Source organism: Thamnophis sirtalis, unplaced genomic scaffold, assembly GCF_051295495.1.
Source record: "Thamnophis sirtalis isolate CommonGarterSnake01/CBP01778 unplaced genomic scaffold, rThaSir2_p1.2 scaffold_2, whole genome shotgun sequence".
NCBI lineage: Eukaryota > Metazoa > Chordata > Lepidosauria > Squamata > Natricidae > Thamnophis > Thamnophis sirtalis.
This window is the reverse complement of record NW_028261382.1, coordinates 50,572,074-50,592,229: the sequence shown is the minus strand read 5'-3', so window position 1 is coordinate 50,592,229 and position 20,156 is coordinate 50,572,074. Positions and strand designations below refer to the sequence as shown.

Here is a 20,156-nt window from a genome sequence, read left to right as displayed (position 1 = left end):
GAGGAGGAGGCTTCTCTGCTAGCAAACGGTTTCAGAAAGGCGTCTGGGTTCCCGTCAGAAGCGGACGGTGTAATTTTCCATCGGGGTTAGATGTCGGTCTGCTCCGAGAAGCGTTTGGGAGGAAAAAGATGAGAACCTTCAAACAGAAATGCATAATGACTCTGGGTTTATCCAATTCCACAAGGGAGGTTACGTACCAATATGATATATATATATATATATATATATATATATATATATATATATATATATATATATATATATATATATATATATATATATATATATATATATATATATATATATATATATATACATATACATATACATATACATATACATATACATATACATATACATATACATATACATATACATATACATATACATATACATATACATATACATATATATATATATATATACACATATACATATACATATACATATACACATACATACATACATACATACATACATACATACATACAGGGCGGGGCATAACCTTTTCCTAGGGGGTCACAGCAACACTTGTAATAACAACACAAATAATTCATACACCATTCGAAAGCCCATCAAAAACTGAGTTTATTGACACGATTTAATAGTCAGTATGACCACCATTAGCCCTTCGAACAGCATTCAAACGAGGTGGATAAGAACACAACAAATCTTCAAACAGTTCCGTTCGATTTTCCAGATTTTTCAACACAGTTTCCAAATTCATTCTCAAAGTTTCAACCGAATATCGATTTTGACCTTGCTCCTGAATCATCAGAGCTTCCACTTCATCCTTAATCCTTAATTATGGCCCCAATGTTCTCTGCCGGATTGAGATCTGGCGAATTTCCCGGCCAGACGTCATTGCCCCAAAATTCGACATTGTTTTCTTTTAACAATTGCTGAGTCGCATTTGCATTTCCGAATCGAATTTTCCAGCCATTCTTAAAGCAAATTTAACATTTAATAGCTCATTCAATTCAGTTTTTTATGGGCTTTAAAATGAGGTGTCGCGGAAGTTGTAAACTGCTGTCGATCTTGCTGTGACCCCCTAGGAAAAGGTTATGCCCCACCCTGTATATATATTTTAAAGTTTGTCCCTCTCAGTACGTGTGGCTCCATTTTCACGTGGGGATTTATAAAGAGCCTTCTGGTCTGGGCTCCGAGGCGGGGAGAAGTTGGATCCAACCTGGAGGAATTCCCTAGAACTGGGGTCTCCAACCTTGTGGCCTTCCAACTCTTAGAATTCCCCAGCCAGCAACGCTGGGAGTTGAAGTCCACAAGTCTTAAAGTTGCCAAGGTTGGAGACCCCTGCGCTAGAAACATCTCCCACACCAACCTCTCAGCCAGGATTTGATGGGAGTGGGCTTCTTCGGTCTGTTTTCTAAGGCTGCTCTCAGAAAAACTGCAGGCGAGTGAGCCATTCTGCCTTTTGAAGGTTAGATAAACACCGTTTCAGGCCAGGACAGGAAACCTAATGACGACTGAGAGCAACGAAGAATAATTTGGAGGATATTTGTCCAATTCTTTACAGCAAGGGGGTCCAAGCTTAGCAACTTTTAAGACTTGAGAACTTTAACTCCCAGAATTCCCCAGCCAGCCTGAGTGTCCGGATTTTCACTTTCATTCAAATATGGTCGGTCTCTTTTTCTCTCTTCCTCCCTCCTCTCCTTCTCTTTCTCTCCCTCCCACCCACCTCTCCTTACCTCTTTCTTCTTCCCCTACCTCTCCTCCACATCTCACCTTATTTTCTCTCTCTTTTCTTGTTTCCCTCCCTTCCTTCTCTACTTCCTCCCTTCCTCCTCTCCTTCCCCTTCTTCCTTCCCTTCCTTCTCCCCTACTTCTACCCTCTTTCTTTTCCTTCCCACCCTCCCTCCAGAGGGTAGGAGTAGGGGAGAGGTAAGGGAGGGAAGAAGGGGAAGGAGAGGAGGAAGGAAGGAAGTAGAGAAGGAAGGGAGGGAGAAAATAAAAGAAAGAGAAAATAAGGTGAGATGTGGAGGAGAGGTAGGGGAAGAAGAAAGGGGTAGTGAGAGGTGGGTGGGAGAGAAAGAGAAGGAGAGGAGGGAGGAAGAGAGAGAAAGAGAAGGGGAGAGGGCAGGAAGGAGAAGACAAGAGGGTAGGAGTAGGGGAGAAGTAAGGGAAGGAAGAAGGGGAAGGAGAAGAGGAAGGAAGGAAGTAGAGAAGGAAGGGGGGGAGAAAAGAAAAGAAAGAGAAAATAAGGTGGTGTCATAGCAGGTGTGAAGGATGGTAAACAATACATTCCAAATTATACCTTATAACCTTTTAAATGGAATAATAATAATATAAGAATGGCAAAGAAAAAGAATAACTATGTGAATGTATACCTATAAATGTATGTAAGAGAATGAATGACAGTAAAAATATAAAGCACAATATAGGTAAATAATATTTGGTCCTAAGTAGCTAAGTACAAATAAATAAAGAAATGTACATACAAATGGATAACGAACAAGGAGATTATGAACGCAAGATAGAAATGTATAGAAGGGAAAACACTAACTGCAAAGAAACCAATTCGGAACTGCTGTATGATTTACGATGGAACTTCTTGTTCCTATGTTGTTTTTAAGTTATGTGGTTATTTTTGTTAATGTGTTTATGTGTTCTGTTGATGTGTTTATGTGTATAAAAAACAACAACAATCAAATATGGTCAGTCTGCCATCTTTGGAGCCCAATTTAGAAATAAGTCTATTTTACAGAGAAAGAACCAGGACAAAATGCGCAATTTGCCCATGAAACATTCCGGATACCATAGTACCGTACTAGAAAGGAGGATCTCCACACTCACCTGATCAAAGACAGCCCAGAAAGGGTCTCACCCACCCTCCACCCACCCACCCCAGGAGCTGCTACTCCCACCTGACAACGTGACTGGCTGAATCGGTGCGAGATCCCATCAAGACTGCATTTCCCCCCCGGAGAACAAAACCCCTCACAAGGCTGGCAGCTAATTGACCAAGCCTTGTATCGGATTAAGAGTCCTGAACATCAAATGTCCAGCGAGACTTGATCCGCAGCCCCAGGCTGGGAATGGACATTGGGGTCAACGTCCAATGGGTGACACTGATGGGAAGTCCAAGAAAACAGGCAAAAGAAAACAGTGTGAAGTCACAAAGGACACCTTTCCTGACATTTCCTGCCATTCAGAGAACAACGGCACACAATTCCTGTTTATGATCAAAGAGAGGTATGACTAACTGCCCATAATCCTGACTACGGCACCATCAGGCTCAAGTGAGATTATCCCACAGCCATCAACGCAACCGAAGAAAAGCCCCCTCCCACAGCTTCCTTCGGTGGCCGAGGACTCAACCCATCGGACAAAGGACTTCTTAGCAACAAGAAGTGTAAGAAAAGGGGCATTCACTCCCCGTCGGTCCTTCAGGGGTGACCTCAGCAATCAACCACAATGTCCTCTCCACAACTTGAGCCCCATCAAGAGAAAAAAACCATCCACCCAAATATGCTTTGTACCTCGGCCGGTTGGTAAACAGCAGCCTAACTCAACCGTATCTGCCGCTGAATTCCCACCAGCTCAGTTGGAGCAAACACGGCTGAGGAGCCTTCGTGGGACAACACGGCTCGCCCACCAAGAATGAAGCCTCCAGACCTTCTGAAGGCCTAGCAAAGCTGCAGGAGCAGGAAGGAGGCGCATACGTACGGCCTGGGATGGGGTTTCCTTAAGCAGCCGAAACATCGTGTGGCCCCAAAGGACAGGCAGAAGGTAGCAAAGCCAGAAAGGTTCATAACCAAGTCTTCATTGCGTGGAGCTTCTCGACATTCCTGGGTGGGGATGGAAAAGACCAAGCGCTCCTTCTGGGCGGAGGAGGAGGGAGGGGTCTCCACGTCTCTCGGGAATGGGGGACTTTTATGGAGCCCCGCCCCCCCTTCCCACCACATCTTCTTGGCCCCAAACAAGCGCGAGGACCTGCCCTCCTCCACCCCGATGAAAGTGGGCTTTCACAAGGAAAGGGGGAACCGAGCAATGCTCCCTTCCCCTCCCACAGCCTCGGCTCCCTGCGCAGCTCCGTGAAGCTGCTTCCTCAGCAGGACAGATTCCCTGGGGCTGCCCTTGGGAGAGTCACGGGGGGTCAGCCCAAGAGACGAAGGGCTGGCATTCCTCACCACCCACCTCGGGCCTTGCAGGAGGGGATCCTGGGAGAGGTAGGCCATCCCTGGGCAACCTGATTAGGCTCCGATTTCAGTGGGCAGCATTTGAGAGGCAGGCAAGTGGAGAGGAGGCAGCTTGGAGACCACCTATCCTACGAGGCTTTTCCATGGGGACTTCCTGGGCCCTTACACAGGCAAGGAAGATGGCAGTTGTTGCCCCAGTATACTGGAAGGGCAGAGGGGTGAAATCTGGGTCAGAACTCACTACTCCTCAACCAAAAGGTTAGTAATGCCACTTACCTCCCAACGACCAACAAGATCGCACAGGTTGGGCCTCCTCCGGGTGCCGTCAACCGGACAATGCCGGCTGGCGACTCCCCGGGGGAGGGCCTTCTCTGTTGCTGCGCCGGCCCTGTGGAACGAACTACCCGCAGAGATCCGGACCCTTCCCACTCTCTCGGCCTTCCGTAAAGCCGTCAAGACCTGGTTGTTCCGGCAGGCCTGGGGCTGTTGATTGATATCCAGCCCCGCCTAGATGGAATGGGTGATGTGAATTTTAATACTGTATTTTTTATTTTTTATGTTTAAATTTAAATGTTTCTTGTCTGTTGTGAGCCGCCCAGAGTCCCCTGGGAGTGGGCGGCATACAAATTCTAATAAACTTGAAACTTAATGGACCACCTTCATTTTAAATGCTGGTCTGGGAGGAGAAAGTGAGACCCCCCCTCACCCCCAAAGCAGGTTTTCCTCCTCCCATAGATGGACATCTATGAAAGCATTCGGGAAGAGAATGGAAAACGGGGCACCCAAAGTGTTCTGGTACCCTCTGAAGTACTCACATGCCTCAGGAGCAGCCAATGAGTTCAGAACAGAACAGAATAACGGACTGGTTCTACTCCTCTCAATGCATTTCAGACTAATATGGAGATGAGCAAAGTCCTCTCCTGTCCCTCAACCGTTTGGAGAGTGCTCAGGACCTCTGCCCCAGCCGAGGAAGCAAGAGAAGCCGTATCTAACTGGAGCCGCAGAAGGAAATGGGAGCCACGGGAATGGAATCGCAGGGCTGGCTCTCAAAGGCTTATTATGGCAGGTTGTTGGTCGAGTCTCTGCTTCTTTCAGAAAAAAGTTGGGGGGTTCTCAGGTTGAGGGTGGGGGGGGGGAGGCCACATTCTGTACAGCCCTCCCGCAGGTTTCCAGACCCTGCTTGTTAGGGGCTCCTCGACAGCCCTGCCATCAACTTTCAGCGCCGAGACCCTTGCGAGTTTTCAGGCCTTGAGACCTTCCAAAATTCTACATTCCCAAAGGAAAAAAAACACACAGCGTCTTCAACATGGCATTTCTAAGATTCAAGATCTCTCTCAGCACCACCTTCAACCATAGGAAGGTCCTTCTCTTGGCCGCTCCCCTTCCGGGGCTCCCCCTGCAAAGGCTCTGGCACAAACCAGTCAATCCATAAGGAAGAGTTGATCCATGAAGAAGTCCATCCTGTTCAGAAGCGCCCTGCCAGGGCCACCGCTTGGCTCTTCCAGAAGCGATTCAACGGGCTCAGGAATTATGGTTAGCTCTGAGAAGGTCCAAACTTTGGCTGACCGTCCAAAGATGTGTGACCCGATAAAAGCGCTAACGTCATAAGCGCGCCGACAACACCGCGGCGCTAAAACCGCGATGTCAAAAGCGCGCCGACAACAGCGCGCCGACAGAAGCGCGATTTAAGTTAAGGTAAGGTTTAGGGGTAGGTTTAGGGTTACGTTACAGAGCGCTTATGTCGGCGCGCTTTTGTCGGCGCGCTTTAGGGCTAATTTGTCGCTCATTCGTCGCGCGATTTTGTCACCGCGCTTTAGACACTGCGGTTTAGTCAGGCGCGCTTTTGTTGTGCGTGCATTTGTGGTGGAACCCAAGGATGAGGGACCCTGAAGAGGAGCAGAGCGGTGGGCTCTCCTGGAGGCCCTGTTGGTCCCCGGGGGAAGCCCAACCCCCACTGTGCCGCTTGGCCGAATGGCCAGGAGGGCTGAAGGGGGGAGAGAGAGCTGTGGGGCTGGAGAGCTTCCCTGGCTGCCCGTGGCTGCAGAGCTGCACCAACAAAAGCTCTTTGTGAGGGGCCATTGTGTGGCTGGCGAGGCGTGGGCCGCCTTCGCTGCCAGAAATTCCAAGCCGCCTTTCCAGAGACCACGGGTCACTCGCACGACTGATGCAAAAGTCTCTTTCGGGGTAAGGTTTTTGGGGGCAAGGGGGGGGGAGGAAGAGAGAAGAAATCTATTGAGGGACCCCCAAATGTCTCGGCAGAAAGAAGCAGGGCGGTCGAGGCAGGCCTGGGGGATTTTGGGATCCACTTTATCCCCATTGCAACCCTCGTGGGGTCAGGCCTGCTGTTGGGACCGGTCCAGGGGACGGGCGAAGGGGGGTGGGGAGGGGGGATTAATCCCCCATTTCCCATCGTGCAACGGGCTTGGGAGAAACACAAAGGAGGTTGTTTTCCAGGAGGGTCATTGCAATGCAAGTAAGGACCCCGGTTTAAGGGAAGGAGGGCCCAATGCCTCCCCCCCACAGCCACCCTCGCGATAAAAGCCTTGCCGATAATGAATGCGAGCAGGAGGGGAGGGCCAGCCTTCCCCCCCCTCCCTAGCAGAGGCCGTGCCCTGAAATATGAACACGAGAGTGCTGACCCCCCCCCCAGTTATGCCTCTGCAGGTGGAGTGTCCTGGGGGCATCGGCACCTGATTCCAAGGCCCAGCCTGAATCTCTAGAGACCCCAATGAGACCTCTCCCCTACCAAAGGGACCATTAGCAGAGTTTGCCCTGGATGATGGGTGCTGGAGTGGCCCATATGAAGCTCCGTTCAGCATCAGAGGGCTCACTTCCTAAGCACCGATATTTGCCTTTAGCATCCTTGGGGACAGGTGTTTCTGCCTTTACCTGCACTGGCTGGCTGGTCCAGCACCCAAGAGAAATCCCCCCTCCCCTCCCAAGCCCAGACGAGGAGATCTGGGGGAGCAGCTGACCCACCCCCCTCTGTCCATCCAACTGGGCCCTTCACAGCTGACCTACCCCCTGCTACAATCCAGATTAAACTGGCTGAAAACAGGATGCAGACCGGAGAATTCGCCCAGCGAGATCGACCAGGAGAGGAAGCCCCCCAAATTGTTTAGGAAATTAGATTCAGCCTCGGGGGGGGGGGGGGGGGCACAGCATTAACTCTTTGCAAGGCAAGGGCAGGCCGGGCTTCCCAACGGCGGTGGGGGTGGGGGGGGAAGGAAGGAGGGCCTGCCGCCCGGGTCTGCTGGACATCCATCGAGGGGGCACCCGGAGGCCCTGGACGGCCACTCCCAGAGGCTCCAGTTGGTCCTTGCCCGGTGGATGAAGCCAGCGAGGGGGACCCTGCTGGAGGGGGAAGCTACGGACTCTGCCCACCGGTTCAAAAACAGGATGCTGACTCACATCCTGGCCAGGTTGCAGGGTTGCGGCTTCACCACAACGGGGAGGCACCTTGGTGGGTCATGTGGGGGGGGGGACGGTGGCCTGGGAACCAGCTGGCAACTCAGATAGGGGTCTTGTGGGCTTCCTGCAGGGAAACCCTCAGAAACCAGGGGGCGAAACGTGGGCAGGAAAGGCTCGGGGCTAAGGCCACAAACAGCCCCCAGCGAGAATCTTTTTGCAGTTTAACTTTCGGCTTCTGAGGGCGTCCATGGACCGTATTTTAATCCTGGTTTTGCTCCCTCTCGAGGGTAAGCCTTTCCGCCCCGGAGGGGGGGGCTACGAAACCAGCATTTATGGACAACGGGCGGCTTCTCCTCCCAGCTCCCATCCTGGGGGAGGGGGTCTGCTTTTGGGCCTGCCCTCGGAGCGGTGGGCTTTGCAAAGAGCTGCCTCTTTGGGGTCAGTTTGGCTGCTTGCTAGAAGCCGCCCAGGCCGACGCTTCGGTCCCTGCAAAATGTCTGGAGGAAACTGTGTCACGCAAAACCCAGAACCGGCTGGCAGAGGTGGAACGAGAGCGCCCTCCGTGGGCCGAAAGGGACAACAACACACCAATCCACCCTTTGGATTAAGAGAACAGCGGCCGGCTGGCAGTGCAGCTTCAGGCGGGACACCACCGTCCCCGACCATCAGGCTGGTGGACAGAAGATCTGAAGAAGGACCAGCGGCTTCCATGGAAGCACAGATGCCATCTAGATGAGAGCCGGTGCCAATCTGCTGCCCTATCCCTTCCCCTGGCAGAGATGGGCAGCTGATCTTTGAATGGATGTCAGCAGGTAAGTGCGGGTGAGCAGACAGGACTCGCTGCATGGGGGCAATGTTGGCGCCCCCCCCTCCCCAAGGCTGCACTCCATTTGCAAGGTCAAACCGAGGTGATGCAGTGGTTAGGGTGCAGTACTGCAGGCCACTTCAGCTGACTGTTATCTGCAGTTCGGCGGTTCAAATCTCACCGGCTCAAGGTTGGCTCAGCCTTCCATCCTTCTGAGGTGGGTGAAATGAGGACCCGGATTGTTGTTGGGGGTGATATGCTGACTCTGTAAAACCGCTTAGAGAGGGCTGAAAGCCCTATGAAGCGGTATATAAGTCTAACTGCTTTTGCTATCTATCTATCTATCTATCTATCTATCTATCTATCTATCTATCTATCTATCTATCTATCTATCTATCTATCTATGGATTGTTGGGGGCAATATGCTGACTCTGTAAACCGCTTAGAGAGGGCTGAAAGCCCTATGAAGCGGTATATAAGTCTAACTGCTATTGCTAAACTTTAGCCCCTTGGACGGCCTGGCTGTGAGGAATGTTGGAGCCCTGAATTCCCCTCCTGGGGATTCGCCTGAAGTCCTTTTAAACTATCCCTCTCTTCCACTTCGGGCCGCTTTTAAAGTGCAAATAAATCCACTGCTGTTACATATAGGCGACAATAGCCCCCCCCCCCCACACACACACAAACACACACCGACAAACCGAGGTTGTAAAAACAGTGCAGAATAGCCAACAGGACTCAAACTGTATCCCCCAAACCCAGGAAGATTTTTACAAAGGAACTTGATTCTTCTTCTGAAAATGCAATTCTTTTCCACGAAATTTTCTGCCATCCCTCTCCAAAAAAAGCCTGGGGGGGGGGGGTTAGCACAGAATCTGAGCACGCGGGGAGTGCTAAGCCAGCCCCCCCCCCCCGATGTAGTCCTGCACCTCTAAACGTGAGCTAGCCAAGCTGTTGGGAGAACCTGATGGCTGTGGCCGAAAACAGCACCCCCAAGGTTTGCAAGGAAGACGGGGGCGAGGACTGGCTAATCCATGCGTGTGGCCCCCTCCCAAGCGATGCCAGGCGGGTGAAGGGAGGGGAATGGTCTGTGCCTACCTTAGGTTGAGTTTGCGTTCCTCATCGCTGCCAACGTCCAGCTGTTGGGGGAGGGGAGGGGGGAAGCAAGAATTAAGCCCAGCACAATCTCAGCCACACTTCCAAAGAGCTGCAACGAAGGACGTATTTCTTGGGGGGTGGGGGGGTGGCACCTACCTTCTGAGGGCTTGGAGAAACACTGAAGACCCCCCCTGGAAGGTAGGCTAGGCAGACGGGGCAGCTTAAGGCCATCCAGCGGGATTTAACGGGGCCCGCTACAAGCCTGGTCCCCTTGCTCCCCCAGTAAAGGGGCCCCACGTCTCCCATCATCCCCAGCCAGCTTGGCACTGCTGGGGAAAGGCCAAACCCGTCCGGCTCTCGGCTCCTGCGGTCATCATTTCCCCATGCATTAAAAATAAAGGCTGGCATTGATCTGCAGAAGGGATCCTGCCCGTCTCCGAGGCTAAAACTCTCCATTTGGGGCAACCGTGCCCGGCCTCGGCCTCCTTGGAGCCCTGGGTATGTTTATTCCCCACCCCCTTTTTGGTGATGGGCAGAGAAAGGTCAGAGGGCGATTTAAACGGTTTTCTTTTCAGCTCCCGAATCACGAAAGGTCACAAAGTAAGGAAGCCTTTGGAATATGGGAGCAAAGTCACCAGAAGGGTTTGGGAATAAAGGGGGGAGAGGCCCCCCCTCCCATCCCCATCCAGAGCCCCTCACCCCCAAGCTGCCTGCAGGGAGCCCCTCTAACCCCCACCCCCAAGCGGGCAGAGCCCACCCAGCAAAGCTGGCCCTTCCTAGCTCCCACCTGATTTTAATCCCAACTTTCCCAACGGCAGACCCCCCCCCCACACGCCCCTCCTTGCCCCCCAGCGCCCCAAATTCCTAGCCAGAGCAGGAAGGGTCGGAGTTAGAAGCCCACCCGCTCCTCTCACTTCAAGGCAGGCGGAATCCCTGCTCTTTCCCTGTGCTGAGCTCCCCGGGGGCAGATCCTGCCCCCCCCCAGCCCCACCGGCGCCCCCAGAAGCCCGCTCCATCCCCTCCCCCGCGGGAGTTTTCCGTGGGAACCAGACCCCCCCCATCCCTTAAAGGGGCGGCTGTCTGAGTGGGGGGGGGTCGCAATCTCCGCTGCCCTCCCTGCGAGCTCCCAGGAGGGGAGGGGGGGCAGGGGGCGGCCAGGGGGGCCGCAGAGGGTCCCGGCTTGAGCTGGGGGGGGCAGAGGGGACCCGGGGGGGCTTCCGGGGCTGCGGGGGGGGCGGGGGGGGCGGGGGCGTCCCAGGGGAGGGGGCGAGGGGGTGGGTGGGCCGGGGGTCTCACCTCGCTGGCGCTGGCCGAGGAGGAGGCGGCGCTGGGCGTGGGCGAGCGCTGCAGGGTGACCAGCGCCATGGCCGGAGCGGCGGCGGAGCGCGGGCGGCAGCCAGGCCGGCCGGGGAGGAGCCTGCCGGGCGGCGAAGGAAGCCGCCTCGCGCCCGGGGGCCGCCGGAAAGGGCTCGCCCCGCACCCGCCGAGGAGGAGGAGGAGCAGCAGCAGCGGGCAGCCCCAGCCGGTCCTGCCGCCGATGGCCCCGCATTGCTCCCCAAGGAAGGAAGGAAAAGAGGAAGGAAGGAAGGAAGGAAGGAAGGAAGGAAGGAAGGAAGGAAGGAAGGGAGGGAGGGAGGGAGGGAGGGAGGGAAAGGAAGAGGAAGGGAGGGAAGAAATGAAAAAAGAGAAGGGGAAGGAAGAAATGGAAGAAGATAAGGAGAAGAGGAAGGAAGGAAGAAAGGAAGGAAAAAGAGAAGAGGAAGGAAGGGAAGGAAGGAAGGGAAGGAAGGAAGGAAAAAGAAAAGGAAGGGAGGGACGGAGGGAATGAAAAAAGAGAAGGGGAAGGAAGAAATGGGAGAAGAGGAAGGAAGGATGGAAGCAAAAAAGGGGAAGGAAGGAAAGAAGGAGGGGCGGAAAAAGAGAAAGATAAGAGGAAGGAAGGAAGAGGAAGGGAGGGAGGAAGGAATGAAAAAAGAAGGGGAAGGAAGAAATGGAAGAAGAGGAGAAGAGGAAGGAAGGATGGAAGAAAAAAGGGGGAAGGAAAAAAGGGGATTGAAAAAGAGAAGGAGAAGAGGAAGGAAGGAAAAAGAAGGGGGAAGGAAGGGGATGGAGAAAGAGAAGGAACTGGAAGAAGAGAAGAAGAGGAAGGAAGGAAAAAGAAGGGGAAGGAAGGAAGGGGAAGGAGAAGGAAGGAAATGGAAGAAGAGAAGGAGAAGAGGAAGGAAGGAAGGCCCCAGTGGGCTTATTTCCCTCTTGGTTTCAGGAGAAATGCCCTCAGTCCTGTCTCTCCCCCCCCCCCCCCCATGCTTGGTGGAGGTAGAAGGCAGGCGACTGGTTCCCCCTTTCCAGGGTGCTGACAGCTCCCTAAATTCTTGACTTCAAAATAGGGGGTCTCTGCAGTTCTCCCATGGGGGGGATTGTCCCCACAGCTGCGCAGGAGGCGTTTGCAAGAAATAGGGGGAAGGTGGGGAATTTCCCCAGCAGCCCCCATCTCCAGAAGGAGGGCACTCAGCAGGGTAAGGAAAGGAAGGAACAATAGTGCCCATAATCCACATAATCTGGCTCCAGATTGCCATTGGAGCCTCTGTTCTTTGGAGCAACAGGAGAGGCACAAGGAAGATCTTGGGGGAATTTCCCCAGATGTAAATGAGGTGCAGATGAGAAGTTGGGGGGGGGAGATAATTATTGGGGAGTATTCACTGGATATGAGAGCATCGATTCAAGATTCGTGGGAGGAAATTGACCGGATGATAGGCAGGGCCTGGGGGAAAGGAACGTTTGCTAGATACGGAAGCCTGGCCAATTCTGACTTGAGTTTGCAGAGCGTCTTGTAGGGTGTCCCGACAGAACTTTCTAGAAGAATCCTTCTTTTCGTCTTACAGTTGTAAACCGAGGTGCTCCGGACGGGACGGAAGGAAGTTAGCTGAGCTCTGAACATTCCTGTCCATCTCGGCTCAAAGAGAGTCCAGCAATGGTCACATCAGACCAACCAATGGACGGTGACACACCGAGTAAGAACTTGATTCGTTCGCTTCCCTTTGCCTTGAGGACACTTTTTTTAAAAAAAAAAAATTTTTAAAAAGATTTTATTGGTAAAAAGAAAATACAACATCCATAACTTGTAAAAAACAATCCAACTACATTTCGAGATATTCCCATACTATCAAATCATTATAAACATCAAAGGTTAGGTATCTTATTCCTTCCCTCCCTCTTCTCTTCCCTCATTTCTTCTTTTCCATACCCTTTTCTTCCCTCCCCCCCTTACTTCCTTCTCCCCTGCCTTCCCTCCTTTCTTTTCTCCTTTCCTCCTTTCCTTCCCCCTCCTTTCCCTCCCCCGGTCCCCCCCTCCTTCTCACATACCTTCCCTCCTTCCCTTCCTCTTTCCCCCCTCCTTTCTTTTCTCTTAATCTCCCTCCTTTCCTCCTTCCTTCCTTCCTTCCTTTCAACTCTCCTTCTCTCTTTCTTTCCCTCCCTCTTTCCCTCTTTACTACCCTCTCCTCTTCCCTCCCTCCTTCCTCCCCCAGTTTCTTCTCTTTCTCCTCTCCTTCTTTCTTCCCACCTTCTTTCCCTTCTCTTCTTTCTCTTCCTCCTCTTTATCCTTCCCCCCTTCTTCTGCCTTTCCTATTCCTCTCCTTTCTCCTCTCCATCCTGACTTCCCTACTGTCCGCCTTGAGGACACTTTTGTGCAGAGAAGTTGCTGGACGCAAGAGGTCACTCCTGATCAGGAAAGCCGCCTCTGGTGGGCCTGGCCAGGGCCTCTTGAGTTACGCCTCGCTTCTCTCGCCCCCCCCCCCCAAAAAAAAGTTCCTTGGCACAGGAGACATCTAAGCTCCACCTTACGGCCTCGTTCCCCTGCTGGAAGAACCTTTGGCCAAGGCATCAACTCCTCGCTCCCAGTTTTCTTCCTGCAAAACAGCTTGTGTGAGAGGACTGTCGTGGGCCTGTGAAACTGCCACGGTGAGAAGGTTCCCTTTCTCTTTGGGGCTGTGAGATTGAAATTAGGACAAAGCAGTTCGGGAGGGGAGGGGAAATGTAGCTACCTGGGGGTTGTGGTCTTGCAGAAAATAGACTCTGGAGATTTTGCAGAGAGAGGGGGGGGGAGCTGGCCTGCTGGACTGAGAGGTTGAAGTCCAGCTTTTTTTTCCCCCAAGTGAGGTTTGGCAGTTCTTAAAAAGAGTTTCAATCTTTTGCATTGATTGCAAATCGTTACAGAAAGAGCGTGTGTTGAAGGGGGGGGGGAACTGCCGGGTGGGGTCTTCCTCCCCCTGAAAGCGTAGAGCAGGAGTGGGCAACCGGCTGTGTCCAGGGGGAATCGCCCCAGCCCAGAATTCTGCCCCCTGGCCTGGCATGGACACCAAGGTTTCACTGGAGGGACTGATTTGCAGCAGTTGGGGGGGGGGGGGGGAAGGCTGGAGACATCCGAGGGGCAAAAAATAAATAAATGCATAAATGCCCAGGGCCCATTTTGCACCCCCAGAAGAGAAAAGAAAAATGGTATTTTCCTTTGAGATTTGTTGCTTTTAAGGGGTGCAAGAGGGTATTGGTATTGGTATTGAGTTTATTTATATGCCGCCCTTTTCCCTGGGGGGACTCAGGGCGGCTCACAACTTAAAAAGGGAAGGGGGGAAAAAGACAAACTTTTAACATATAAGACAATACATAATTAAAAACACAACATTCTCCCGTTGTGCCCCTTCCAGAGTTCTTGGCCATGCGTGTCGCCGTGATTGGGGCTGGGGTGATGGGTCTGTCCACAGCCCTTTGCATCCACGACCGATATCACTCCGCTGGGCAGCCGCTGCAGGTGGAGATCTACGCGGATGAATTCTGCCCCGGCACGACCAGCAGTGGCGCCGCTGGCCTTTGGCAGCCCTACCTGGACGACAAAGGGAACACGCAGGAAACGTAAGAGCCAACGCCCGGCTCCCCTTGGGAAGGGCCGGATGAGGAGTTTCCCCCCCCCTGTGCCTTTCAGGTGACCAGGGGCTGAAGCCTCACCCCCCGCCCCTCTGACCATGCTGGCTAAGGAATTCTGGGAGTTGAAGTCCCTCCATCTCCAAGGGGCAGAGGGTCAAAGCCTTGTTTTGCAAGGATTCCTCGGTGGAAAGTCAAGTGTTCAGTGGGTTAAATGTGAAGGGAACCATAAACAAGGTAGGTTCCCTCCCCCCCCCCCCCCCGCCTTTTTGCCCTGGTTAAATTTTTTTACAACCAATCTACTGATGGAGGAGAATGTGTGGCGACGTTCACACGTGGCTCCTCCTCTGAAACCATTGCCCCAAATACATCTCAGCCATGCCTTTCCGCAACTTTTCTACCCGCCAAAAGTTTTTCCCTTGCAATGTCGCCTCGTCCTCTCTTGTTTGATCCTCTGCAGGATCTGGAACAAAGAGACTTTTGATTATCTGCTCCGACATGTCAATTCACCGGAAGCCAAGGAGATGGGGCTGTTTCTGATCTCCGGATACAACCTCTTCACACGACCGGTTCCCGTAAGTGGCTGGCTTAGAGCCGAGGGGGCGCAGTGGTTAGGGTGCAGTACTGCAGGCCACTTCAGCTGACTGCTAGCTGCAGTTTCGGCTGTTCAAATCTCACCGGCTCAGGGTTGACTCAGCCTTCCCTCCTTCCGAGGTGGGTGAAATGAGGACCTGGATTGTTGTTGGGGGCAATATGCTGACTCTGTAAAGGTTGAAAGCCCTATGAAGCGGTGTATATAAGTCTAACTGCTATTGCTATTGCTATTGCTATTGCTATCTATCTATCTATCTATCTATCTATCTATCTATCTATCTATCTATCTATCTATCTCTATATGTCTGTCTGTCTATCTATCTATCTATCTATCTATCTATCTATCTATCTATCTATCTATCAGATTGTTGGGGGCAATATGCTGACTCTGTAAACCGCTTAGAGAGGGCTGAAAGCTCTATGAAGCGGTATATAAGTCTAACTGCTATTGCTATCTATCTATCTATCTATCTATCTATCTATCTATCTATCTATCTTTCTATCCTATCTATCTATCTATCTATCTATCTATCTATCTATCTATCTATCTATCTATCTATCTATCCATCCATATCTCTTATCTATCTATCTATCTAGAGCCGAGGTGGCGCAGTGGTTAGGGTGCAGTATTGCAGGCCACTTCAGCTGACTGTTATCTGCAGTTCAGCAGTTCTAATCTCACCGGCTCAAGGTTGACTCAGCCTTCCATCCTTCCGAGGTGGGTGAAATGAGGACCCGGATTGTTGTTGGGGGCGATATGCTGACTCTGTAAACCGCTTAGAGAGGGCTGAAAGCCCTATGAAGCGGTATATAAGTCTACTATTGCTATTGCTATTAGAAACACCTGAGCTATTTCCTCAGGGCAAGCTGGTTCCTCTTTGGAAGGGACTCACCTGGAGTTTTGCTTTTGAGGATTCCCGATCCCTTCTTCCTTCCCACCTTGTGACGCAAGGAGCAAAGAGGTTTCCAACTGGTGGGAAAATACATTCGGGAGCGTTGCCGCCAGGGACTTCTTGATGGTGGGGCCGCGTTGCCAAGACTTCTGGTTCAAGACTTAACTTATTTGCGTTTGTGTAAGATTCTTTTCCTCCCTCGTCTTACCTCGGTGTCTTTCCCCTGCAGGATCCATCATGGAAACATATTGTCTTGGGACTCAGGGAACTGTCCCAGAGGGAGCTTGAGCTGTTCCCAGGCTACAGGTATTAGGCGGCCTCCCCTCTTGCACTGGGCACCTGTCTTTCTCAACCTTGGCTCTTCGAAGATGGGTGGAGTTCAACTCCCAGAATTTGCATCCCTATTTTTTTTTTTGTTGTTGTTGTTCTTCTTTTTCCCTAATTTCAGCTTCGGCTGGTTCAACACGGCCCTGATCTTGGAGGGCAAAATCTATCTCACCTGGCTTACCAACCAGTACGTATGAGTCTTCTTTTTCTTGCTCTCTACGTGTGGAACTCTCTTTTGAGTTTTAGGCACCGTGTTTTTCGGACTATAAGACGCACTGGAGTATAAGATGCACCATGATTTTGAAGAGGTAAATTTAAAAAAAAAAAAGATTTTGCATTCTGCAGGCCTCCCAAACCCTCTGCACACCTCATTTTTTTGTGAAAAACGGGGCATGCAGAGAGTCTGAGAGGCCTCCAAAATGCTCCTGGAGGCAGAGGGGACAAAACCTAGCAAAAATGGCCATTTTGTTTTTTGCAAAAAAAGGGCATGCAGAGGCTTTGGGAGGCTTGTAGAGTGCTCTGGGGGGGGGGGGCAAAAACAGGCCATTTTTTGCTTGTTTTTTTGCCCTCCCCAGGCCCCAGGAGTACTTTGCAGGCCTCCCAAACTCTCTGCACAACCATTTTTGTGAAGGTGGCGGGATTTTGGTAGGCCAGAAGTGCTGTATTCAGTGTATAAGATGCACCTAGATTTTTACCCTCTTTTGAGGGGGGGGGAAAGGTCCGTCTTATACTCTGTAAAATACGGTAGTTTGGATTTTACTCTCGTGGTGGCAGTGGATGGCTGGGAAAGCTGGTTGGATCCTTGGATTAAATCTTTAGTCCACATGGTGGCCTTGATAGACAAATTGGAAGCCTTGTCGTTCAGCTAATGATGACTGGCTGGCCTCAACCTTCCATAGTCAGAGGTGCTAATATCGTGAAGAAACTAGTTGTGGATGGAGAAAAGGAAGAACAGTTGCCTTCGAGCCCTGTTGTCCCATTTAGTCCCCAAACCCCAGAGCCAACGGGGATGTCTGTCCAAATTCTCCTTCTGACAACCCTCCATTGCTCTCCAAAGGTTGACCTCGCGGAAGGTCCAATTCTTCCATCGGAAAATCAAGTCCTTCCAGGAGGTGAGTCGGGATGGACGTAGAGCTGGCCCAGAAGGGTGGAAATTGGAATCTGGAACACCCGGAGGGCACCAAGGTCACTCTAGGCCAGAGTTTCTCAACTTGCCCAGCTTGGAGATGTGTGGACTTCAGTTTGGGAAACGCCACTCTGGACAGGCAGAGGGGGGAGGGGTCTTTTATTCCTCCAAAACAAGATGGAGAATCAACCCACTTGGTTCTCTTCGGTTAGCTGACCGCTGAAGGGGTGGACGTGGTGGTCAATTGTACCGGGATTCGTGCCGGAGAGCTACAGACTGACCCTGAGCTGCGTCCAGGCCGAGGACAGATCATCAAGGTGAGGCCTGGGGGAGCTGGGACCACAGCGCCGGTGGAGGGAAGCTGGGACTTGGCCTAGTAGTGGGACGTTGAGGAAGGGCCGGTCTCAACCTTCCCAGAAGGCCCTCTGGAGACAAGCAGGGAGGGAGAGGCAGGTGCTGTTTAGCAATAGCAGTTAGACTTATATTCCGCTTCATAGGGCTTTCAGCCCTCTCTAAGCAGTTTACAGAGTCAGCACATTGCCCCAACAACAATCCGGGTCCTCATTTCACCCACCTCGGAAGGATGGAAGGCTGAGTCAACCCTGAGCCGGTGAGATTAGAACCGCTGAACTGCAGATAACAGTCAGCTGAAGTGGCCTGCAGTGCTGCACCCTAACCACTGCGCCAACTCGGCCGGATAGAGATGGACAGTCATTTAAATAAATAGATATAGCCTTTGTGGTGACCAGCTGCTTGTCCCAACAGGCCAGGAGAAAGCAGAGGAATCATTTCTTCGGGCCGTGTGCTGGCACGGTGCACCAGCTCCCCATCTGGCTCCTCCCTGACCTTCCTGCTTATTCTGGATCTCTAGGTCGAGGCCCCCTGGGTGAAGCATTTCATCGTCACCCATGACGTTGACGCTGGGATCTACAGGGAGCCCTACATCATCCCCGGGTAAGGAAAAGGCGGTGGAGCGTGGCAGAATGATCAAGGTGGATCCAACTAAGTGGGACGTCAAGAGACATCCCAGCTGCATCTCCTGGGATCAGGCCTTCTATTGGAATCCGGTAATCCGGTGTCCTTAAGATTGAAGGGAGGTTCCTGCCCTCTTCTGCTGGTGTCCTTCTGTGAGAAGGGAAGCTGCCTCTCACTTGGGGGCTTCCAGGGGGTGGGACTGGGACCACGGGGGCTCAGGATGCATGCAGGGTCACCATGCAGGAGGAGAGATGCAATCTAACCCACCTGGAGGATGAGAGATCGAGTGGGGAGGGGGGTGGCAGGTCCTGATTTCAAAATCCTTCAGGACTGGCTGCTCCTCTTTCCTCCGTTCTTTGCAGGAGCCGCACGGTGACCCTGGGGGGGATATTTCAGCTGGGGAACTGGAGTACGGAGAACAACGCAGAGGACCGGAAGAAAATCTGGGACGGATGCTGCACGTTGATGCCCAGCCTCCAGGTAGATCAGCTTCTCCAAGACGGGGCCAAGGCACCTGCGTTCTCCCCCTTTCCCTGGACAGAGAAGGAAGTCCCTGTGGCAGGAACATCCGGGGGTGTTCAGTGCCCCATAGCCTGCGGAAGCCTTGGGGCCTCTGAGAATAAGCTGCTGAATGTCATTCTTCCAGGAAGCCAAGGTGGTCGAAGAATGGAGCGGTTTGCGCCCTTCACGCCCGGCAGTCCGGCTGGAACACGAGACCGTTCGTCACGGGGCGCTCCGATCCGAGGTAGCTGTTTTTCTGAATGAAAAGGATTCCGGCAGACAGATTCCGAGTCTCGCATCTCATCATCGGCGCCTGTGCTTTGAAATTCCCTTTCTCTTTCAGGTGATTCACAATTACGGCCACGGAGGGTTTGGCCTCACCATTCACTGGGGGTGTGCCATGGAAGCAGCCAAACTCTTCGGGAAGATCTTAGAAAGCCAGAAGTTGACCAAGCCTCCTCGCGCACATCTCTGAACAAGGGCAAAGGTATCGGAACCCCTTCTGTGTGTAGGTCTAACTCCCCCCCCCCTTCTGTCTTACAAAGGGGAGCTAATTTTGTCAAATTTGGGGGTCTGGTTCCTTAAGAGTATTTATAACGGGAGCCCCCACTTTGGCTGCATATACAAAGTAAATGAGACCGTGACCCATCAAAACCGCGGTCCACTAAAGCGTGCCCGATTAAAGCGCGTACGTGACGTCATCAGCAGCGCGACAAATAAAATTAAAAATAAATTAAATTAAAATTAAAATAAAATTAAAGCAAGCCGATTCACATAAAGGTAAGGGTTAGGGTTAGGGTTAGGGTTAGGTTAAGGGTTAGCGTTAGGTTTAGGGTTAGGTTAAGGATTAGGTTTAGGGTTAGGTTTAGGGTTAGGTTAAGGGTTAGGTTTAGGGGTTAGGCTTAGGGTTAGGTTTAGGGTTAGGTTTAGGGTTAGGTTAAGGGTTAGGTTTAGAGTTAGGTTAAGGGTTAGGGTTAGGGTTAGGGTTAGGGTTAGGTTTGGGGGGGTTAGGGTAAGGTTTTCGCTTTAATTTTAAATTTACCGCTCACAGCGTGCCGTTTTCGTCGCGCTGTGATGACGTCACGTACGCGCTTTCGTCGAGCGCGTTTAGTCTACCGCGGATTTGTGGTGGAACCAATGAGACAACCGTTTGGGATAGGTGAGGTGTTCCAAGATTTGTGAAGCCATTCCCTCTTTTCTTCCAACTTGATTTAGGTTTTTGGTACCCCCCAAAAAATGTCCCAAATGTTGATGGAACAACCATGGGAAGCTGCAGATGGAAAAATTTGTAAGATCAACAATTGCATGGATTCCCAAATCTAAGTGCAGATAAACCTCAAAGCTTTCCACCTGGA

General features: G+C 51.9%; 2 protein-coding genes across 2 annotated transcripts in view; one reads left to right on the top strand and one right to left on the bottom strand.

The window, feature by feature from the left end:
- Positions 1 to 10,930, bottom strand: part of SSH1 (slingshot protein phosphatase 1) — a 26,521-nt gene extending 15,591 nt beyond the window's left edge. The window contains 2 exon segments of the mRNA XM_087705437.1: positions 9,469 to 9,509; positions 10,765 to 10,930. Coding sequence (XP_087561563.1) covers positions 9,469 to 9,509; positions 10,765 to 10,833 — 110 coding nt within the window. The 5' untranslated portion in view covers positions 10,834 to 10,930.
- DAO (D-amino acid oxidase) lies at positions 8,359 to 20,156 on the top strand. The gene is made up of 11 exons (XM_087705438.1): positions 8,359 to 8,380; positions 14,172 to 14,376; positions 14,846 to 14,960; positions 16,102 to 16,178; positions 16,321 to 16,386; positions 17,257 to 17,311; positions 17,538 to 17,642; positions 18,197 to 18,279; positions 18,663 to 18,780; positions 18,947 to 19,045; positions 19,145 to 20,156. The coding sequence occupies exons 1-11, from the start codon at positions 8,371 to 8,373 to the stop codon at positions 19,274 to 19,276; spliced, it is 1,065 nt and encodes a 354-aa protein (XP_087561564.1). The 5' UTR covers positions 8,359 to 8,370; the 3' UTR covers positions 19,277 to 20,156.